Source organism: Nyctereutes procyonoides, unplaced genomic scaffold, assembly GCF_905146905.1.
Source record: "Nyctereutes procyonoides isolate TBG_1078 unplaced genomic scaffold, NYPRO_anot_genome, whole genome shotgun sequence".
NCBI classification, from domain to species: domain Eukaryota; kingdom Metazoa; phylum Chordata; class Mammalia; order Carnivora; family Canidae; genus Nyctereutes; species Nyctereutes procyonoides.
The window spans coordinates 12,384,096-12,407,496 of record NW_026575024.1 but is presented as its reverse complement, the minus strand read 5'-3'; the positions used below and the strand labels follow the sequence as shown (position 1 = coordinate 12,407,496).

General features: G+C 50.1%; 1 protein-coding gene across 1 annotated transcript in view; it reads right to left on the bottom strand.

Annotated features, from left to right (window-relative positions):
- PREX1 (phosphatidylinositol-3,4,5-trisphosphate dependent Rac exchange factor 1) overlaps nt 1–23,401 on the bottom strand; it is a 178,370-nt gene that overhangs the window by 93,915 nt on the left and 61,054 nt on the right. Inside the window, exons 2-3 of the mRNA XM_055303508.1 lie at nt 6,272–6,343; nt 2,096–2,218 (exon numbers count right to left, since the gene is read on the bottom strand). Coding sequence (XP_055159483.1) covers nt 2,096–2,218; nt 6,272–6,343 — 195 coding nt within the window. The remainder of the gene's footprint in view (nt 1–2,095; nt 2,219–6,271; nt 6,344–23,401) is intronic.

Here is a 23,401-nt window from a genome sequence, read left to right as displayed (position 1 = left end):
CCAGGGGACCAAAGGCTTGAGGCTTTGAGTAGTTAAATTTAGCAAATGGCAACACCCCCTCCTCTAAACCATGCCCAGCTCCCTCACTCGCCTGCCCTTCGTTGAGCCCAGTCCCAGCTGTATCCCAGGCCCAAGATCCAGCAGATATGGAAATGCTGCTTTTGACAGCTAAGAGCCCAAGCATTCAATTTCATTGTAGGGGCCCCACAGGGGGCTCTGATTGTTGTGCCAAGAAGAAACGGACAAGCAGTTGTGCACACACAGATGTGGTGGGTGGAGAACGTGTGGCTGAGGGTTTGGGCTGTGAAGGAGGAGAAATGGACAGGTGCCAGCTAGGGACAGCTGGGGAAGAGGGTTGAGCCCCCAGGGAGGGTTTAAGGACTGTCAGAGGTGATGGCTGCTGTCCACAGTACCTAGGGAGTGACACATACTCCACAGAGACCATCTGCTCCAAACCACTCACTTCACACCCCAAAAGACTAAAACTCAGAGAAGGGAAGGAGCTGACCATGTAGACATCTCCTCCAGCACAGAGGGGAGCATGAGATCCAGGTCTCACTTTTGCAGTGGTTTCTCCAACTTATCATCCGCCTGTCCACACAGCCTGGGATGTCCAGACCACATGACCTCCCTGCTCAAAACCTACAACTCTTAGAATAAGATCCCTCTAGGATCTGCCCCCATGGAATCCCTGCACTGCCTCCATCACTCAACTCTGCTCCAGCCACACCAGGTTGCCTGCCTTCCTCCCAGGTACATGCCTGTTCCCTTTTCAGAGCCTCTGCCCTTGGTAGCCTCTTTCTCTGGAATGTTCCTTCCCAAGATCATCCCATTTCACCACGTTCCAGAGAACTGCCCTGACCAGGGTTGCCAGATAAAATACAAGATACTGAGTTGAGTTCAAAGTTCAGATGAACAACAAATCATTTCTTAATATAAGTACATCCAAAATAGTGCACTTTTAACATAAGTATGTTAAAAAAGTATCTGTCATTTACCAAATTTATTCAGATGTCCCGGGTATTCTTGTTTGTTCAATCTAGAAACCCTGCCCCTGACTTCCCAATTTCAAACAACCTCGAGCAGAGTCATTCTTTGCTACCTCTTTATTTCATATTCTTCACAACCCATGACACCATCTGAAATGGCCTTCTCCATTTCTCCAGCCTATGAGCCTCACAGCAGGAGGAATAAATCCATCTTATTTAGGGCAGCAGCCTCAGAGCCAAGTACAGTGCCTGGCACCCAGTAGGTATCTCATATGTAATCAGGAAACTTATCATATAAGATGATGAAAAATGTAAGCCCTGAAGCCAGACAGCGATGTTTCCAAATCTGAGCTCCAATTCTCACTGGCTGTATAAGCTTGCATTATGACTTCCCCTCTCTGGGTTTCAGCTCCCCTATTTTCAAAGTGAGAACAATAGTAGTACACACAGTTGAAGGCTGTTGTGAAGTCTTAATGAATGAAGATATGTAAAGCACTTAGAACAGTGGCCGGCATAAAGGGAATGTGTGTGCTAGTTTTGTGATCAACTCAGAGTTGGAGGTTGGGTTTTAGGGTGCCCACACCCTCCTTCCTCCAGCCATCCCCTCACTATTCCAAGCAACTTGGCAATCCTGCAGGAAGACAGAGGCTATTATGAAAAGTATCTGCCGCTCTGACCAGCAGCTTAGATAGGAACCTAAGATGCCCTCGAGGGTCCAGGGGTGGCCAAGCTGGGACTCATACCCAGGTCTGTCTGACTTTAAGTCCATCCTCTTGGCACTGGCTACCCACATTGCTCCCTCTGCTGCAGAAGGCCCCTGCCAGACTAGGAGGTCATGGGAACCCCAGGACACAGTCATTCAGCAAGGAGCCCTGAAGAAAAGGGAGCCACGCTCTCTGTGGCTTGAGGGGAGGCAGAGCCAGCTAAATCCACCACTAATCTGCTGGAACTGAACTGACTCCCATTGCTCCTGGAAGCAGAGGCTGCACCTGCCCTGCCTGCCACCTGCTTCTCTGTCTCCCAGACAGGCCTGCCGAGGATGCCGGGGAGGAAGCCCACTTCCCCAGAGTCGCAGGCTCCAACAGGGGCTGGGTGACCATACTTACAAATCTTAAGAAAACATTCCCAAGTTCATGCTGAGACTGAGGCTCGGGTTGTAAACAATATTCCAAGGCAGCCAAGAAATCCTTATGAACTTCCAAGATGTCTTCGATGTTCGAGAACAGGATCTATAAGGAAAAGTGAAGCCCGAAGATTGTGTTAATCAAGGCACAGAGGGGGAGCAAAATCAAGCATTAAAAAAAAAAAAGACATAACCCACGGTGTGAATGAGGATATAATGCAACAGGCACTCTGATCACTGGAGCCACTTTACCACTAATAAAAATAATGCTAAAACACACTATGGCCAACATTGATCACACAGGATTAACGCTTAATCCTGTGCTAAGAACTTAACATGCATTTATGGCACCTAATGCTCACTGCAACCCCACGAGGTAGAGACTACTATCATTCCCCATTTATAGAAGAGCAGGGACCCAAAGTAAATTAGCATTCTCAAGGCCACACAGCCCAGTAAGCAGCAGAACTGAGTTCACACTCAGCATGCAGAGAATGTAATATAAGACATCTGTCACAGTTTTCATAGTGGCCAGACAACCAGCACATCCAATCATAGACTGATTTTTAAAATGATGATGGTAGTTCCACGTACCTATTAAAATGCTGTGGCAAAAGAAAATATGGTAGGGAAGGACGTCCAAGATATGCCATGTGAACTTACACAAACAATATATAAGTGCTTTATCCCCCATATGAGTCTACAAAGTTTGAGATGCGTGTACAATTTGATCCATTAATTCTACATTTTAGAATTGAGCCTGTCCATCAGTGGTCTCCAACCAGGGACAACCATGTACCCCAGGGGATGTTTCCCAATGTCTAGGGACATCAGTGGCCATCACAAATTGTGGGTAAAGATGCTACCAGCATCTCATAGGCAGAGGCTAGGGATGCTTTCGACACCCTACAATACACAAGACAGTGCCTCACCCACAGCAAAGAATCATCCAGCCCAAGACGTTAATAATGCCAAAGTGAAGAGCCTGGTGGATAGTCAAGGACATACTATAGCCTTATTTACATATTATAGCCTTATTTGCAAAAGCAAAACACTGGGGAAAAGGCACACGTCCAAAAGGGGGACTCATCAAATACTTAAATGAACTGGACTGGTTATAATTAAATATATTGTACATGCTGAAATACTATGCAGTCTATGAAAAGAATCTGCAAATCCTGGGATGATCCTTAATATATATTACTAAGTGGGGGTGGGGTGGAGAATCATGGTGCGAAGCAAAATTCTAGCATGGGCCCATTTGTGTTTAAAAAAAAAAAAAAAGGAGGGGGATAAGATGCCTGGGTAGCTCAGTCGGTTGAACGTCTGCCTTCAGCTCAGGTCACAATCTCAGGTCCTGGGATTGAGCCCCCCATCAGGTTCCCTGCTTACCAGAGGGGTCTGCTTCTCCCTCTCCCTCAGTCCCTCCCTCCCTCCACTCGTGCTCTTGTTCTCTCTCAAAAAAAAAATGAATAAATAAAAATTAAAATTAAAAGAAAGGCAATCCTCTGTAGGCTGGCAAAAGGAGTGACTAACTGAATGAAGCATCGAGCTGGCCATTAAAGGGACCTTGGGAAAGAGAACTAGGAGCACTTTATTTACTTAAATTCCTTCTGAACTGCATAAAATTCTTTTTCCCTTTTTTTAATAAGAGGTATATTTTTTGAAATTTAATTTCAGAGAAGATACCCCATGGTTCAATTAACAGAACACTGTACAATGAATCCAGTGAAGGGCTCTTCCCCCACCCATCCCAGGGAAAGGGGGGGAAGGGTGGGGAGGGCTCACAGGAGGGGTAACCAGTGTCACTACAGGTTTCTGTTTCCCTCTAGGGTTCCTTCCTCCTTCCTTCAGCAAATACTGACTGAGCACCTGCTGTTTGCCGGGCACGATTAGAGGCCCTGGGGGGATACAGTGGGGCATAGACATGTGCATGCCTCCGTGACATTCTAATACAAGGGGACAGACAACAAGCAAGGAACTAAGCTAGAATATTCTAGAGGGTCAGAGGCACTAAAGACAAAAGGAAAATGTGGAGGGAGTCCCAGGGTGGGGCAGAGGGCCAAGGACAGCCACTCTGAGAAGGTGACATGTGAGCCAAAGACCTCAAGGAATGAGGACCAACCTGGGGGACCTTTGGAATGCACCAGAAAGTCTGCAGAGGGAGATGGCCTGAGGGTAGGCAGGTAAGTAAGAGGGCTGGAGGCCTTTCCTCATGGCTGCATCAGTGAGAGGGTTAGAGGGCGCGGGAGTCTCTTCCCCGCCTCGCCCTGGGGGACACTCATACTGGAAGGTGGTTGGAAGAATCACCTGCACCATCTCATTATTCTTCTTGTCTGGTTCACATGGTTGAATCAGTTTATGTTAAAGACCCACAGGATAGATCCTATTGCCATACTTCCTCAAGGGATGACTGCAAAACTTCAAAATAAATATCTGTCTCCTGAGTGTATACCCAAAAGAGAGCCTGTGTCCACCAAATGGCATACATAACCATGGTCATAAAAGCCCAGAACTGAAAATAACTCAAATATCCAGCAACAGGAGAACGGATGGTCAATTAAGGGACACTCTGTACTAGGGATGATGAGCCAGCAATTACAGAGACTGGATCAGAGCCGCACATAACAGCCCGGGCAAATCTCACACACATCACAGTGAGCAAAAGGCACCAGACATGAAAGAGCTCACTTTTTTTTTTTCTTTTTTCTTTCTTTCTTTTTTTTTTTTTTTTTTTGAAAGAGCTCACTTTTATCTAAGGCTCACAAACAGGCAAAACTAATCAATGGTTTACCTTTGGGGAGGGGGCATTTACAAGGAAGGGGACACAGAGGAGCCCGTGGGGGCAGGAGATGCTCTGTCTTCATTGAGTTTGTATTTATAGGCCTGTTCATATGTGAAACAGCATCACGTTCGATACTTAGGATGCACCCTTTACTGTATGTGAGTTAGAGCTCATGACAAAAGTAATTTCTAAAAAACTGTAATAAATTACAGTTTAAAGTTCTAGTGATTTTTAAATTGCAATAAATAAATGAATTGTGATAAACACACATAATAAATAAATAGGTCCTCGGTAAATATTTGCTGAACGAATGAATGCATGCATAAAATGCTTAAATCCCAGCACTATCAGGGACCAGCCAGGCAGTGACCATGAGCGGGTCTCTTTATATCTAAAGCCTCAGCTTTCTCATCCAAATAACTGGACTCAGAATTATCCACTGTGGGCAGCCCAGGTGGCTCAGTGGTTTAGCGCCGCCTTAGGCCCAGGGCATGATCCTGGAGACCAGGGATCGAGTCCCATGTTGGGCTCCCTGCATGGAGCCTGCTTCTCCCTCTGCCTGTGTCTCTGCCTCTCTCTCTCTCTCTCTCTCTCTCTCTCTCTCATGAAAAAATAAATAAAATCTTTTAAAAAAAAATTATCCACTGTAAGGTTACTGCCCAGACTAGCCGAGAATTGGGGGGGGGGGGGCGCGTGGGGAACATCCTGTTTGACCAAGTCCTTTGTGTGCTATACATGTCGGGCACCTCTGACACCCACCCACCCTGTCTCCCTCCTCCCAGGACCAGGATCCCGGAGCCCCGAGAACTAAAGGCAGCTTCCCAGAGAGTGAGGTCACGCTAGAAAGCCAAGCCTGGGGAGTGCAGGGGCCTCCTCCATGCACACAGAGGGCCTATTGACGTCCTCCCGAAACTCCCCAGAGCCACAGCCAAGACTAAGGCCGGACCCAATTACTCAACTGCTCTGCCTTGACACTCAATGCCCAGAGCAGGGGCACAGGCCAGGGCTGCCAAGAGGGCAGCTGGAGGTGCCAGGCTCCCAGGGGCACTTGGGAAGGGATTTTCTATTGGCTCCACGCCAGGAGGCCTGGCACAGAGAAGGCTGGAAGACAGGATGGCCATGGTGAGCGAGGAGACAAAGTCTTGAGGCTGCGTCCTCTGATGTCTGCCAAGCACAGCTCACTCTGGGGCCCCAGACCCCCCAGGGGCTGCAGGGAGCAAGCTGTGGGAGGGCAAAGCCAGCGGCCAGCAGGGTGGATGCACCTCCCACTCTGCCCTCTGTGCATCACCGCCTCCTCCCCTCCCCCCCAACCCCTGGGAGCAAGATACAGAGCAACAGGTCAGTCTGCAAAGGGGCCAGCCCAGCAGTCCACACCTTGACGTTCTCCTCTGTGAGGCCTTTCTCCACGGAGTCCGCCACATTCTGCCGGATGCGATGCAGGAATGCCTAGAGGAACAGAAGCAGGGAGAGGTGAGCATCCAGGCCTCCGATCCCCCGGGGAAGGCCTGAAAGGAGGGCCACAAGTTCAAATGCCACGTGGGGCGGATCCGGGAAGCAACGCGGCCCATGGACATGGGCAGGGAACAAGGAGAAGCCTACCCAGCTTCTGCATGGAACAAAACAGGAATATCCCTCACCCCCATGCAGTCAACCAATGTTTACTGAACACCTCCTACCCCAGGCCCTGTGCAGGGAGCACGGTGAAGCCCTGCCCTCAGGGAGACACACTCCCATCTGCTTCCTCACCCATGGTGCTCACTCTGACGAGAATGCATTTCCCTTCTTTGTTTTCCTTTTTTCAAAAATTAAAAAAAAAAATTTAACTTCTAAATAATAACATATCCACATGGTTCAAAAGTCAAAATTATAAAAAGTCAAAAATACGAAAAGTGTCTCTCCTACACGCGGGGCCCTAGGGCATCTAGCCCCTCCCCACCCCCCTGGCGAACCACAGCTTTGTCTCGGGTACCCTTCCAAAGAATCTTCATGCAAAAATAACAAATGGGAATATACAGACGTGTACACACACACGCGTGCGCACGTATTTTCATTTTTTCCCTTTTTTACACACCAGAAAAATAGCAGCATACCCAGGACATGCTGTATCTGCTTTTCCTACTTAATCCTGCTTACAGATCCTTCCTCTCCTTAACGGGGAACCTCCTCGTTCTTTTTTACAGCTGCCCGGGATCCTGCTGTACGGATGGACCGCAGTTGTCCTGCCACTTTTTTCAGGGGCTCAGAACAGAGAAATCATCTCTGTCCTCTGTGATGTGACACATGACGATGGGGGGGGCCGGGGGGGTTGGGGACCGTGGGGAGCTGGCAAGCGCGTCCTATTGAAGGGGATGGCCGCTTCTCCTTCCCAAGTGTGGTCAGGTGGGAAGGTGGGTGGGCCCAGTATCACCAGGTATTCTGGGCCTCTTTTCAACAGAAGCCAGAATTTAATTTGTTTTGTTTTGTTTTTTAAGCAAAGTCTCCCAGTTTTTACATATTGGCAAAATACTGATAGTTTTTGTGAAGAACTGGATTTTAGGGGGTCGAGAGTGAAAAGTGAGGGCACCAGAATGGAGGGGTGCAGCCAGGCTGATAAGAAATGACAAATGACAGTGGCCTGGCCCTCATGCGGGTAGCACAGAGCTGGCAGGAGAGGAACTACTGACAAGAACCGTGGACTTGGGGTACCTGGGTGGCTCAGCTGCTGAGCATCTATCTGCCTTCAGCCCAGGGCGTGATCCTGGAGTCCCAGGATTGAGTCCTACATCGGGCTCCCTGCATGGAGCTTGCTTCTCCCTCTGTCTGTGTCTCTGCCTCTCTGTGTGTGTGTCTCTCATGGATAAATAAATAAAATATTAAAAAAAAAAAAAAAGAACCATGGACTTGAATGTGAGGATGGGTGGGGATGGGGGATGGGAGGCATGCCTGGGAGAGACTGAGGCCAGTCCCACACAGCCAACCTTGCCTGGTCTGCCTGGCTGCAGGCTAGATAGAGCATGTCTCATGTGACTGTGCTTGTCTGGGGAGATCTCTGACAGAAGGACAGCCCAGGATGGAGAAAAGCAGGGGGAGGCAGGCAAAGGGGAGGCTGGCCTTCCAGAGACGGCTGTCAGATCCTTCTCCATCACCCAAGGGATGTCGGTGGCTGTCCGGGGGCGCTGGCCACCCGCAGACTCAGGTTTCCCAGTAGGCGGTGCACGGGTGCTTCACGCAGCGGTCACGGAGCCAGGCAGCCGTGCCTCTGGCTGCACGCACGACACAGCAGTCTCCGCCAGGTCCCCTCGGCCCATGTTTATGTCCCCAGCCTGAATTCCTTCCCTGAAGACTCCACATCTCCATCTGGATGCCCAGAAGCCTCACAATCTAGTTCCTGATCCTCCCTCCCAACCCACAGCACCACTGGCCCCAGCCAAAACCCCCCAGCCGTCCCTCACCCTCGACCCCTCTTTTTCTCTGGTGCCCAACTCCATCCATCAGCTTCACCTTCAATAGGTATTAAAAACCCAACTTCTTCCCTCCACCTCCACGGCCACCCCTCCCCAGTCCAAGGCACCATCTTCTCCCGCCTCCACTAATGCAATCACCTCCTCCCTGTTCCCCCTCATTGCCCCCAAAGTCCTTTCTCCACACACAGCCAGAGGAATCCTGTTAAATATGTAAATCAGATCTTGTCAATTCACAGCTTAAAATTCTCCATGGCTTCCCTGGCTTCCTGCTACACTTAAAAAAAACAAAAAACAAACAAACAAAAAAAACCAACCACCTAAAATCCTTCCACAGCCCACAAGGCCCTTAATCTCTCACCTCACCATCCAGCACCCCATCACCCCACACCTCAATAATCTTCAGCCCCACATCATTCTCTCTATCTCTTCCACCTGCCAGGAGACATTCCTGCCTCAGGACCTTTGCAGATGCTGTTTTTACTAGCAGGATAGTCTCCCCAGCTCTGCCATGCACCAGCTCCTCCTCATCCATCAGGCCTTAGTTCAAAGGTCACCTCCTCCAAGAAGCCCTCCTTGTCTTCATACACTTCCCACCTTCCCATCTTGCATTAAAAGTCCATCTGACAGATGAAAAGAGTGAGGTTAGGCGATCTACACCAGGTCTTAAGGGAAAGGCCAAGATAAGAAGGGAGCATGACTGAGATGAAACCTTTACCCCAATCCAATGTTGAAGGCCAAGTCTGGAAACTGACACTGTGTGTTTAAGCCAGAGATCCTCTTCCTTCCTGCTGTGTAACTTCAGGAAAAGGCATTAGCCTCTCTGAGCCTCAGTTTACTATTCCCAGATATGGGGATCATAGCAATACCGTCCCACCTTACAGAATGCAACAGGATAAAGTGAATGGAAACCCCATGAGGACAGGGAGCTTGCCTCTCTTGTTCCGAGCTGTATCCCCAGATTCTATAGTAGTGCCTGGCACACAGCAAGCCCTCAGAAATCAAAGGAAGGGATGGGATGTGCCTGACACACACACAGCAGGAGCCTGCTGGAAGCCTGCTGACCCTTCCTTTTAAAGGACAACGGGTGGAGGGACGCGAGCCCTAGAAGATGCTTCAGCAAGGCAGTGCTGCTGCTGGGAAGGCCGGCCTCCAGCCTCCTCAGACTGGAGGGAGACAAAGGCCTGCCGGCCCAGCACCGCTGGGGACAGCAGGAAGCTGGGAGTGCTGGCCTCGATCGAGGCTTCCTGTCCTGGTTTCTTCCAGCAAGCAAAGCCACTACTATTGTGCTGGGACAATGAGAGGCTCGGGCCACCCACAGAGGAGCCGCAAACAGGCCTGCGTGATGGGCACCATGGACAGCTCGTGACCCGGAAAGAATGGACCGGCAGGGGCTCTGGGTCCAGCCCTGGTGCTGCCCAAGGCACGACTGGCTTTTCCAGGCGGTGCCAATGGCCTCGGTGCAGGCAGGGTGGTTAGAGGGACCCTCAGGGGCGACTCCTCGTCCAAGCCTTGACAGCTCTGGAACGCTCGGCCAAAAGCAGTTCTGTCTTGGGAACCTCCCTTAGAGCCGAGGCCATTCTCAGGATTCCCAGGGCTGCCTGAGACCCCGGTTTGGCCCGGCAATCTTACGTCTCTGTGGAGTCCTTGCCGCACTGCTGCCTGGGCCACTGCCCCCACATCTGTCTGAGTCCCCCTCTGCTGATGATGATGATGACAATGATGATGGGATACGTGAAGGATTCGGAAAAGGATAGAGAAAAACCCAATCAACATCCACAAACCTAGCTTTGGCAAATCTTAGCATTTAAATCATTTTCTAAAAGAAATTCATCAAATCTGGTGGAGGTGCAGATGGGGAAGGGGCACAAGGGAGCCCTGGGAGGTGCTGGAAATGTTCTACTTATTAGTCTGAGCGGGTTACTTGGGCCCATGCATATGCAAAGCCTCATCAGTGTGTACTTTATCCATGCGCCGTGTGAATATCAAGCCTCAGTGCAGAACGGGAAGAAATGAATCACGGCAGAGGGAGATGAGCCACTTGTGCACCTGCCCTCCCGGAAAGCACCCCCCATCCTGGATATGGTGGGCCTCCTTCTCACGCATGCCCCCTGCCCACTTTCCACACACGTGTGAATGGACAAGCCATAAAGAACACTGTTCTGCATGCTTACAGCGTTTCTATAACTGACGTTTCAGCAACTTGCTTTTCTCACTCAACATCACATCTTCTACATTCGTCCACGTTGTTGTGTGCACCTGACAGCACCTGCCATCCAGACCCTACCCATGTCTCTCAGTCCCTACCCCCAGAGTGCACACCATGCACTCCTTCCAGCTTTGTTGTTCACTTTGTTGCTGAGTATTTTTTTTAAGATTTTATTTGTTTATTCATGACACAGAGAAAGAGAGAGAGAAAAAGAGGCAGAGACACAGGCAGAGGGAAAAGCAGGCTCCATGCAGGGAGCCCGACGTGGGACTCGATCCCAGGTCTCCAGGATCACACCCTGGGCTGAAGGCGGCACTAAACAGCTGAGCCACCCGGGCTGCCCTGTTGCTGAGTATTTAAAAGTACAGCACCCACTACTAGGAGGCAGAAGTTGAGGTTGTTTCAAAGGTCCTTATGATAAACAGTGCTACAGTGAGTAGGTCCATGGGCCCAGGTTCTCCATATCCTCAAAATGTCAATCTCTTGAGGTGCAAGTCCCTCTGGATGTACAGCCAGGCGTGGAATGGGTGGCCAGAGTTTAGAGACATGTTCAACTTGACTAGTGAACACCGAACGGCTCTCTGACAGGATCATACCCAGCCACACTCCAACCAGCAGTGGATGAGAGTCTCCACAACTCCAATACCAGGATAAGATCCACACACTCTCATTCTTTCAGGTAACAAATACGTGCTGAGATCGTACAGTCCCATCCTAAGTTCATTTCCTACCCTACAATCAGCTTCTGGGGTAGGTATTTTGGTCTCAGGCTTCGGATGAGAAAAACTGAGGCCCAGAGGATGAGTCACCTAACAGAAGTCATCTAACCAAAAGTCAAAAGAGCAAACCCAGGACTGTCTGACTCCCACTTCCTGCTCAGAGGGGACCAGACAGGTTGCTCATTGGCCCCCAAGTTGTCTCCAAGGCTCCCAGATACGGCATGATTGATGGGTGATGTCTGCCATAGCTGTGGAGATGGCAGGGGTAGTGGGGCTGTGTGTTTGCCAACTCCAGAGAGCTCCTACTGGGTGGAGGAAACCAGGGAGCATGGGAGATGCTAATCTGAGGTCAAGCAAAAAGTTGATGACAAAACGCAGATCAGAACCAAGTCTCCTGATGTCAGGCTCACACCTGCCCCACTTTGCCTTAGGGCAGTGGTTCCCAACTCCGAAGTGATTCTATCCTCCAGAAGAGAGGACAGTGACTGCAGATACCCGGGGTTGTCACGACTACTGGGTAGAGATCACGGATGCTGCTAAACATCCTATGATGCCTGGGATGGGCCCCACCGAGATGCAGGTGGCCCCAATGTCAGTAGTGCCAAGAGCCTCTTACTAAAACCTAGAGAGACAGAGAGATGAGGCGCTCCTCCCAGCTGCAGTGAGCCGGTCTCCTTTTGTCCCGTGAACGCACCGGGCCTGTCCCCCACCAGGCCCCCGTGGTGGCTGCTCTGTGCCGAGGGAGCTTTCTTCCCACTCAACCAGCAGGGGAAACCCCTCTTCAGAGAGGTCTCCTCTTAGACCCAGAGAAAGCAGAGTCTCGCCACATTCTCCACAGCCCTCGGAAGCCTGTCACCCTTCCCAGAATTGATCAAGATGAAGTCACGTATGTACCGCACCGTCTGGTAGCATGTCCCCCACATGGTGTGAACAGTCTCGGGGCAGAAGGCAGTTTCATTCACCTCTGAGGAAAGGGGCCCTGAAGATGCTCCAGAAGTAACAGGTACAGCTAACAGTAACCATAACCGTAATCGTGATAAAACATTGACTCTTGTTTATTATTACCATCCCTTTCATCTTTGAGCCCTATTATGTGTCAGGTACTGTGCTGTTTTAATCCTCAGGCAATCGCAAGAGGTAGGTACTATTATTACTGTACCCATTTTACAGAGGGGGGAACTGAGGCCTGGTGCAGGAGAGAGCTTTCCCAAAGCCACACAGCTAGCAAGGGGCAGACCTGGGCCTCTAACCCAAGCAGTCTGGTCTGGGATAAGTGCCCAGCCTACCCCCAACACACATCATCAGTAAGTAACTATAGACAACAAGCCACATAAGCATAAAGCAGGGAGCAGCTGCCCCTCGGGGTGCCTCTGGGGAGCTGCCATCTGTCTGGAATCTGCAGTCACCGCCTGGGGAGGATAAATCTCTCCCTGGAGATAAAAAGGATAGAAAGATGTCTCCAAGTCACTCTCTGAGACTGATGCCAGCAACCTGATCACAGAGGGGAGGGGGCTCTGCCGCCCCCAAGGACATCCCTGCTGTGGCCAGGGTGACCTCACCAGACATATGGTGAAACTGGAGAGGGCCAGGGGACCGGCCAGACATGAGGCTGCTCCACCCCAGATGACAGCAAGGACGGAGGAAAGGGGGACGCATCCCCCCACCTGGACTGGGTGGCCAGGGGCCAGGGAAGCGGAGGGTCACAGAAGAGCAGGGCTCTTGAATCCCAGCAGTACTAATAAAACAGGAATAACAGCAACAGAGTGTTGCCTGCTCCACGCAGCCCCACAGGCCAGAGTTTGGGGACACCCCTCAAATGCCCACTGACTCCTTCGAATGCCCAAATCCTATGCTCTATCCATTCAAGTTCTGGGCATTTATGCCATGGCAAAAATAAATAAATCTCACATATGACATTGAGATTTAAGTTTAGTATCTGATTTATAATTCTATCACTTGGGGTTTAGTTATTAAATAAACTGTTCATCACCACAAAGGACGATCATGCTAGAAATGGTGTTCAGAAGTCCATTTAATAGTATGGACAAAGGCTATTGATGTATGTAATGGTGGGGGGGGGAACAAGTACCAGAATACATAAAATATGATCTCATTTTCAGTTAAATGAATCATCTCTACATAAGCACAGAAAAAAGACGTGTGAAAGGATAAAACCCAAACTGTGTGAGAATATGGCTGAGGTTACTAGTTGTCCCGTACTATCTGGTCTCCCCTTTCCCTTTAGAAACAGAATCCAAGATTTTAGAATAAAGACATTTCCCAGCTTCCCTTCAGCTAGGTATGGCCATGTGGCTAAGTTTGGGCTAGTGGGCCATAAGTGGAGGCATCACATACAATATCTTGAAAGTATCCTTGGGGATAGGAAGAACAGGCGGGATTCTTTTCTGCTATTCCTCCTTCCTACTGATTGGATAAACCAACATCATGTCTGGAGGCCAAGCAGCCACCTTGTACCATGAAGTGGAAACCACACTGAAGAAGATGGAGCAGCAACAGAGGAGCTTATGTCCCTCAGGACAGAGAAAGCAATGTATCTGCCCCAGACTGCCTATAATCCAGTGAGAACGAAACTTCCATCTCATTGAAGGCACTCTTATTTGAGTTTTATCTCTAGGAACCTAATCCTGAGAGTGGAATTATCAGTGATTTTAATTTTCTTCTTTCTTCATTTCTGTTTTTTTCCACATTTACAAAATGAGCATGCGGCTTTCAAATCAAAAGTCATTCTCTGGGATGCCTGGATGGCTCAGGGGTAGAGCATCTGCCTTCGGCCCAGGGCGTGATCCTGGAGACCCGGGATCAAGTCCCACATCAGGCTCCCTGGATGGAGCCTGCTTCTCCCTCTGCCTGTGTCTCTGTCTCTTTCTCTCTCTGTGTCTCTCATGAATAAATAAATAAAATGTTAAAAAATAAGTCATTCTCTAACACAAACACATCTTTTTTATTTTTTTAATTTGGACAGGAGAGGTTGCTAAACAAACCAGGCCCTCTTGCCCACCCAAATTATCACTTCTTCAGCACCCAGGAGTCTAGTCTGCATTCTCCTCCTGATGGGTGTGTGTCCCGGTGTGGACAGGGCAGTGCCCGCCGGCAGAGAGCAGGAGCCAGGCAAATATGAGATGAACCAGGCTTTCCTTCTGCCTCCGAGCTGCCCACCCCTCCTCCTCTGTGTTGACTCTAGAAGCCACAAGGTCCCCCAGGAAGGTGCCCATCTCGGCCAGCCCCCTACAAGGCCTGGCACTACCACAGCCTGAGGGAGAGAGACCTTCCCCCAAGAGGAGCCCCCTGCCACCACCCAGGCTGAGAGTAAAACCTCCTGCACTCCACTCACACCCCTTTTTGCAGGGCCCGTGCCAGGAGCAGAAAGCCACTGCCCAGAACAACTTTCCCAAAATACCCAAATTTCAGATTTGAGACGTCATGGTCAGGGAAGGTTACATACTCAGTCACAGATATACCAGACAGGATTGAGAGAAAATAACATTCCTCTTCCAACTTCACACTCATTCCTTTATGTCATGTCTCATATAGCAAGTTATGAATTCCACATTATGTACATAAAATTCATGCCATTATATAGAACAGCACGAATAATGTTGCCTCATACTGTATCTTAACAGACGAATATCTTCATCTAAGCACTAAAAATAAGATACAGTTGAGGCCTCCATACTGTTCCATGGACACACCAAGCACCATTCCACCTCAGGGTTTTTGCACCTACTGTTCTCTTCGTCTGCAAGACTCTCTCCAGATACCGTAGGGCTCCTTCCTCACTCAATTCATTCAGTGAATCAAATGTCACTTCTTTCTTTTTTTTTAACTTATTTATTTATGGGGGGAGGGGCAGAGGGAGAGTGAGAGAGAGAATTTCAAGCGGACTTTGTGCTGAGCCCAGAGCCTGATGCAGGGCTTGATCCCACAGCCCTGAGATCATGACCTGAACCGAAACTAAGAGTCAGATGCTTAACCAGCTGAGCCACCCAGATGCCCCTCAAATGCCACATCTGAGAGGCCTTTTCCCACCACTCCATTTACAGCAGACACCCATCCTTCTCCTCCATTCTCTATCTTATCTTTTTCTGCCCTACAGCACTTACTTCCACCTCCCTCCACATATCTGTTTCCTTGCTTGCCGTTCATTTACGGCCTGCTTCATCTACACCAGGAAAGGAGTGGCTTGTTCACACAGCATCCACCCCAGGCCTAGATCATTGCCTGGCGTGGAGGAGTGGGTTAGCAGGTGCCCGATGACCAGCCTGTTTGTCCTTGGGAATAATCTTACGAGGTGTGCTGTGAGTATCCCCATTTTAGGAAAGAGGAAAACCAGGGCATAAATCAGCATGTGGGGGTTCCAGAGTCAGCCAGCCAGGCTCTGTGCTTGGGTAACATGACCTCACCTTGCAAGGTGGGTCCCCCATGCTGAGAGCCTGCAGGATCCAGTTTGACACCAGGCCCACAGGAGGCACCCAATAAGTGCTCAATAAATGACCATGGAAGGGGCAGGCACTTTTCATTCCATATTAAACAAGAGTAGGCCCCTTCCCGCTGGCCTCTAGGCACTGATTCTCAGACTGTCGAAAACACTGGAGACCTTAATATATCTGACTATTGGCTCCAAATACCAAAAAGAAAACTGTGTTGTCAAAAGAGTAAATCTTGATTCAAATGCCGGCAAAGCATAACCTACATCAACCACACCAAGCACCAACCAGCTCTACTCATAGCTGTGCATACAGATAGCACAGCGAGTGTGGACTGGGCATATTTGAGCAGGTTGGGCCCCTAGAAGCAGACCCCGAGACAATGATTTGGGTACACGCAGTCAATCTGGGAGGTGCTCCAGCAAACACAGGCAGGGGAGGGCAAAAGTGGGCCCAGGAATGGTGGTCAGCCAGGATAAGGCAGGAGATCAAGCAACTGGCCAGGATGGGCGATGGGTCTCCATCCCTCTGAGGCTCCCTGAGAGCCAGTGCAGAACACGCATCTCTGGGTGATCCTGGGGCAGGGAGGCAGCAATGGAGCTGGGGCACTCATACACCAATCCTGCTTGGAGGGCAGGGGTAGAGGGTGTTAATTCCCGGGCACTATCAGAGGGCCCTATAAGTGCCAAAGTGGCTCTGCAGGCCAGACAAAGCCACCAGGCCCAGGACTGCAGGGGCTGGTAGTGGCAAGTCTGGCTGGGCTGCCACAACGGAGCCTCCAAAAGAAAGAGGGTGGAAGGAAACACCTGGAATGGCCCTGTCTTCGAAGAACCTTCGAAGAACGAAGGCATGCAGGCTGGTTAACAGAGGCCTTCCAGGCTGACATTTCTCAGAACGGACAAGGTCAGCCTCCCTAGTTGCTAAAACATGGAAATAGTTCGGTGATCGGCAAAATCTTGAAAGGGGATGGGGGGCTGCAGTCCAAGGAGGGGGCTGAGGAACCGCGGGCTGACCCCAGTGATACCTGGAAGTGGTTTAGTAACAGGGGCTGCATCATGGCAGGGAACCTACACACACTCCCCGGTGAAGCCACAGCAGCGTCCACATTCCCCTCTGCCCCCCCCCCCCCGCCCCGCCACCTCTTTGGAAAGCCCTCCCTGCTCTTTGAAACTCTCCTTTCTCAAATGCTGGAAGGGCCCCGCATCTCTGAAGGAAGCAATATATAAAAGTGGCTGAGGCTCAGAGGTTAGGACCAACTGCCTGCATCAGATCCTGCCTTCACCACCTACTGCTGTGGGACCTACACCATTGACTCCACCTCTCTGTGCCTCACCTGTAACATGAGTGGGAATAACAAAACCACCGACATCATAGGCTCCGGTGAACCAAAAATGAAGTATAATATAAGAGCAGACAATGTGCTTGGGTAAGTTGGCTCAAATCTCAGCTCTGCCACTTTTGGGCTGTGCAACCTTGAGCAAATTATTCTCTCTGCCTCAGTTCCCTCCTCCATGAAATGGGGATCAAAGGACCACAAAGGATTGCAATAAGGATTATAGAAATAAACACGTCTAACAAGCACTTTGAACGATGCCTGGTACACAGTAAGTGCTCAATTAAGCATCAGCTAGAATATTCTCCACAGCCCCACCTTGAGTTTTTAGGGCATCTTCTGGGAACCCAGGCCCTGGAGTAAATCGATATGAACCCACTGTGTTTCCTAAGGAAACTTCTGGAGTTGCATCAACCCCATCTACAGAGCTCTTACGATACACCAGGGACTTTTATATATTTGTCCTATGTCATTTTCACTTAGGGGAGTTACTTGAGTTTTTTTTTTTCCATCTTAGAACCAATTCTGTTGTTGACTGCCTGCTTCTAAGTCTCCTGGAGTGAGAAAGACGGAAGGCTTTATAAACTGTACTGTACCGCCTCATCCTCGTCACTACCAGCACATCTCCGTCGATGGTCAACCATGTGACCTCAGTGAGTCACCCTGCTTCTCTGACTCTGTTTCCTTGCCTGAAAAAAGAGGCAGTTGAGGTTTCAGCAAGATGATGCAGGTAGAAAACATTGTAAACTACAAAGACTTCCTGGAAGAAGCGGCCCGGGGGCTGGGCCGGGGGAGTGGGGCAGGGCTATGGAAGGAAACAAGAAACTGGTTATGATTATATTCTCGGGGGAGAAAGCCAACACCAAGTGTGTGCTAGCCAGCGCCCCCCGCGGCAGGGAACTGGGCACAGGAGGCGCACGGGACGTGACCCACCTGCAGGCGTGTTCATTCACCCTCGCACGCACCCATTTACTCAATCAACACTTGCTAGGCGCCTCCTCTATGCCAGACGGGCACTGTGCTAGGAGCCAATGTCAGATCGGTGACTGAACAAATCAGCTCCATGTCTGCCTGCGTGGAGCAGCGACAAGACCAATTACACATAGATTTTTAAAATGCAATGACAGTTAGGGATGAGCGCTATGAGTAAAAATAAAGCCAGGATAAGGAAACACAGAAGGCTGGGGTTGGGGAGCTGTTTCACAGAAATGGTCAGGGAAAGCCTTTCTGATGGGATGGCATTTGAGGAGATACTTGGGGACTGAGGTAAGGTAGCAGCTCTGCAGGTATCTGAAGGAAAGTCACTCTAGATAGAGGAACCTGTTGGTGCAAAGGCCCTGAGGCACATTTAGTCCTTCCAAGACCACCCTACTAAAATATCTGTCCCTACTCCTGCCTTGTTTTCTCCATAGCACCTGCTGCTGTGGATATTATGCATGTCCCTTTATCAGCCTATTGTTCATCTAGCGCACTGGACCGTCAGTTCCAGGAAGGCAATGATGTTTGTCTGGGTACCACTATATCCCCAGAACCCAGGATTGGGCCTACTACACGGTAGATCATGTGTTTAGTTGATTAATCATCAGTCATCTAGAAAGACTCGCCCTACTCCCAACCTAGTTTCGAGGCCCTGAAGAGAAGTGTCCAGTCCTCCTCACCCAGCCCCACTCCATCCATGGAGGAAGTAGAAGTTGAAGCAAAAACCAAGTTGCTACAACCTGTTGTGAACAGGCTGATGCAATAATGGGGGGAGGGGGCCACAGAGGGGAAGCCAACACTTTTCCCCACACAGATCCCCTCCCCCGGGGCTGGGGCCCAGCCTTCGATCTTTTCCTGAACTCCTGATCTTTCCCTGAACTCACGGACAGCCTGCCATTCTTTGAACTGTGACTCATACAGTGCCTCCTGCGTGCTATCAAGCTAAAACTCACTCTCAAACTGGTGACCCACAGCCATGAGTCGTTTGACCAGCAGTGGGCTTTGGAAAAATTCAGGCCTGGATCTAGATATCAGATTTCCCATCAAAATCCCAGTTCCTCGCTTCTCTGAGGAAAGCCGACCACGGGTCTCAAATGCCCACAGGACCACCGCTGGCCGCAGTGGTCTGGCAACTCCCAGGGCCGGTGCGGTTGTTTTTCCCTAACCTGCTGCTTATGTTCACCCTCCTGCCTGGCCCTGTGATCATCTGAGTGTGGGATCCCAGTCGTAGACACGGCCTGGCAACTGAGAGCCCGCCATCACCACACCCTCACCCAGGGTGGGCATCACTGATGGAACGCAGACCTCATTCCTGCTAAGTCTTTCCTACACTGTCGGGACTTTGTTCTTGTCCCTGGCCTAGAACGTGGTCTGAGATCCTTCCTCTTTTAGCCCCAACATCTACTTTGGGCCCCTCAGAGTTTTCTGCTGAAGAATGGGCTGATCAGCATGGGATTGTGGTGGGGCTTCTCAACTTTAGCACCACCGATCCTTGAGCAGACGAGTCTTTGTTGCGGGGGCATCCTGTGTATGGCAGGATGCTTAGCAGCATCCCAGGCCTCCGCCTGCCAGAGCGTAACAAACCCCGCCCCCATTTGTGACGACAAGAAATGTCCCCCAAATATATCCCCTGGGGGACAAAATGTCTCTCTGTTGACAACCACTGCATTACATCAGAGTGAAGAAAACGTCTCTAGAGCCAGTACGCAGGTGCAATCCTGGCTCCGTCGTTTACTAGCCTTGTGACCCTGGGCAGCCTCTCCATGTCTTAGTTTCTCTCCCTGTGAAATGGGAATAAAAACACAATAACTGACTGCTGATGGGTACAGTTTCTTTTTGTGGGGGGGGGGTGCTGAAACTGTTCTTAAATTAGATGGTGATGATGGTTTCATCTGTGAATATACTAAAAACCACCATATTGTACACTTTAAGTGGGTAAATCATATGGTATGTGACCTATACCTCACTAAGCTATTACACACACAAACACACACACACACACACACACACACACACACACACACACACGGTGCCCACCTTGATGAGCTGAGTTGAAGCCGCTAGAAAACACAAAACAAGCATCAGGTCTCACTGCCAGCAGCAGCTGTGCTGATCAGGCGCCTGCATGGGTGGGTTGCTGCGTGGAAAAGCCTCAAGTGACCAGGATGGTGGTGGCTGGGAACAGGGCTCCGCTTTGGGTGGTATTTCCCGCCAGAATGTCCCAGACAAAGCAAACCAAGTCACTCTGGGCCCCAGGATGCAGGGCGGGGCAGCGGGAAGTCCTGGGGTCCCTGTGCCCGTCTGCAGCAGGACAATGGGTGGAATGTGGTCTCCTCTCCACGGGGCTGACACTTGACATCTGAAGACAATGACTTTCAAGAGGTTTTGTTTTTTCCTCAGAGCAGTCTTTTTTTTCCCTCCTCCCCAAACAATTGTTCCTGGGGCTGGTGAGGGAGCCCCCTCCACCTCCCCACCCCCCCACCCCCGCCCCACTGCCCCAGCTTGTGAAGGATTGTGTTTGCAGAGTCAGGAAACAATGCACAAAAGTGAGAGAATGTAAAAATAGTGGTACTCAGGGCACGGCCAGGGGATGGGGGCTCCGCGTGGAGGTTTCCTCTGATTTATTTTTCCCAGCGCCTGCTCAGACCCCAGGGAAGGAATCTGAGCAGGGGAAGAGGTGGCTGACAGCAGTGCCAGCCCGGAGGGTGCAGATGTTTGTGACTCAGATACAGGTTGGAAATCTTAAACTTAAGGTTTAAGTTACAGTCCCACTGCTTCTCACATATGGCCTCATCCCAGACACCTCACCCCAATTTACAGAAAAAGGAGACCAAGGTTCTCAGTGGACGAAGCACCAGGCCCACCACATGCAGCCAGGTGGAGAGAGTTGGGATCTGCCCTCTGGGCCATCAGAGTCCAGACACTGACCTTCTGCTGCATCCGCTCTGACCTAGTATTGTGCTGCCAGCTTTTTGGGGCTACTTACATCCACTCATGATGCAGCCACTGCACTGAAGCTGTCCCCATCCCCACCTGCTCCAGGAGGGCAGGCACTTTGGTCTACATGGTCCAGCACAGTCTCCAGCCTTCCAGGCCCAGGAGGCGAAGGGAGGGAGACCCTGCACAGACAACCTCCAGATGCCATAGCACACAGAGACTCCACCTGCCCCTAACCACTGCAGTCAACCTAATAAGCCCCCCACCCCACAAAGACGTCTGCATCCTAACCCCTGAACCTGTCAATCTGTGACCTTACATGGTGAGAGGGACACCCTGAACCTGTCAATCTGTGACCTTACATGGTGAGAGGGACATCGTAGATGGGATTAAGCTAATGATCCTGAGATAGCAAGGTTACCCTGGAATATCCAGATGGGCCCAATGTAATCACAAGGGCCTTGGAAAATGAAAGAGGGAGGCGGGAGAGACAGCGTGAGAGTGATGTGGCCTGAAAAAGACGGCACCTGTTTACTGCTAGCCTTGAGGATGGAAGGGCCAGGAACTACAGAACACTGGCAGACTCTAGAAACCGGGAAGGCAAGTAAGTGGATTCTCCCCTAGAGCCTCAACGGGGAGCCCAGCCAACAAGTGCACGTTAGCCCTGTATGCCCCATTTCAGACTTCTGAGCTCCAGAAACCTAAGATAATAAACCTACATTGTTTTGAGCCACCAAGTTTGTGGCAATTTGTTACAGCAGCAAAAAGGAAACTAATACAACCACCTAGCTGGAAAGAAAACTAAATCTCCAAGCATCTCCAGTAACAGGTGACACAGCCCTAATACCTCATTGTTAATTATTGCGAAAACACAGTAAGTATTATTATACAGCATAGCTACCTATTTCATATTTTATTTATTAGTCTTATAATTAGTAAGCTATGAATTGTCTTCTTTCTCCACCACTCATGGTCTCTATTAGCAAAATTCTTAAGGACAGATGATCTGATAATGATAATAATTATAATAATATAAACTATCTTTACCCATTTATATTCTGTTCCTGAGTTTAGAAAGCAAGAAGCCATTTGGTAAGATCAGACAAGGGAAACCTCAGGACACCAAGCTATCTGCACTATATGATGCTGTTGCTTCCAATGCAGTACAGACACAAGAACGAGCTTTGACGTGTATTAGGTACTTATTGTATATCAACGCCAAGGGTCTATGGGGAGGTAACTGCTGTATCCCTGTTTCACAGGCAAGGAAACGCAAGCGCAGTGTAGAGTCATTTCCTCAAGGCCATGCAGGGAGGAAAGGCCAGAGCCATGACTGAGCCCAGGCCCCTGGGGCTCCAGAATCAAGTCTTTGCCACGAGACTATTTTGCCTCTTGTGTTCAGAAGTTGGGCAAAGTTAGTTGGGGTAGGAGCACAGTGTAGCTTGGTGAGATGACCAGGAGTTGGCAGGCCTAGGTCATTTAAACATCCCTGGCTGGGGGCACCTGGGTGGCTCAGTCGGTTAAGCATCTGCCTTTGGCTCAGGTCATGATCCCAGAATCCTGGAATCAAGTCCCACATTGGGCTCCCCCGTTCAATGGGAGTCTACTTCTCTCTCTGGCCCTCCCCCATCTCATGCATTCTGTCTCTCAAATAAATAAATAAAATTAAAAAAAAAATCCCTGGCTGGAGTGACAAGTCAGAAGGAAATCTTCACAAAATGCAAATGCAGTTCCCTCCATCAATGCCACCCCACCCATCAATGGCTCCTCCCTGCTCTGAGAATAACAACCAAAAAGCAGGACCCAGCCTCACTGCCACCACCAAAGTATGCTGCAACCAGCCCAGCCTTTGGCTTTTCAGGTTGTTCTGGAAACATACCAAGCTCACTCCTGCCCCCAGGCCTTTGCACATACTGTTCTACCTCCAACACGCATCTCCTCCCCTTCACCTGGTTAACAGCCATCCACCTCCCCCACCCTCCCAAGGAGGTCACAGTCTACACAGCCTCCAGTAGCTCCACTTACCCTTCTTTTCTTTTTAATTAATTTGAGGGTGGGGGGCAGAGGGAGAGGAAGAAGAAGAGAAGCAGACCCCCCACTGAGTGCAGAGCCCAACACAGGACTCGATCTCACAACCCCGAGGTCACGACCTGAGTGGAAACCAAGGGTCAGACACTTCCCTGACAATGCCCCCCAGAGCTCCTCCATGCACCCTTCTTAGCACCACCAGAGCCATAACTTGACCTTGATTTTTTTTTAAGATTTTATTTATTTATTCATGAGAGACACAGAGAAAGAGAGGCAGAGACATAGGCAGAGGGAGAAGCAGGCTCCCTACTGGGAGCCCGAGGTGGGACCCAATCCTGGGACTCTAGGATCATGCCCTGAGCTGAAGGCAGATGCTCAACCACTCAGCCACCCAGGTGTCCCTTAACCTTGATTT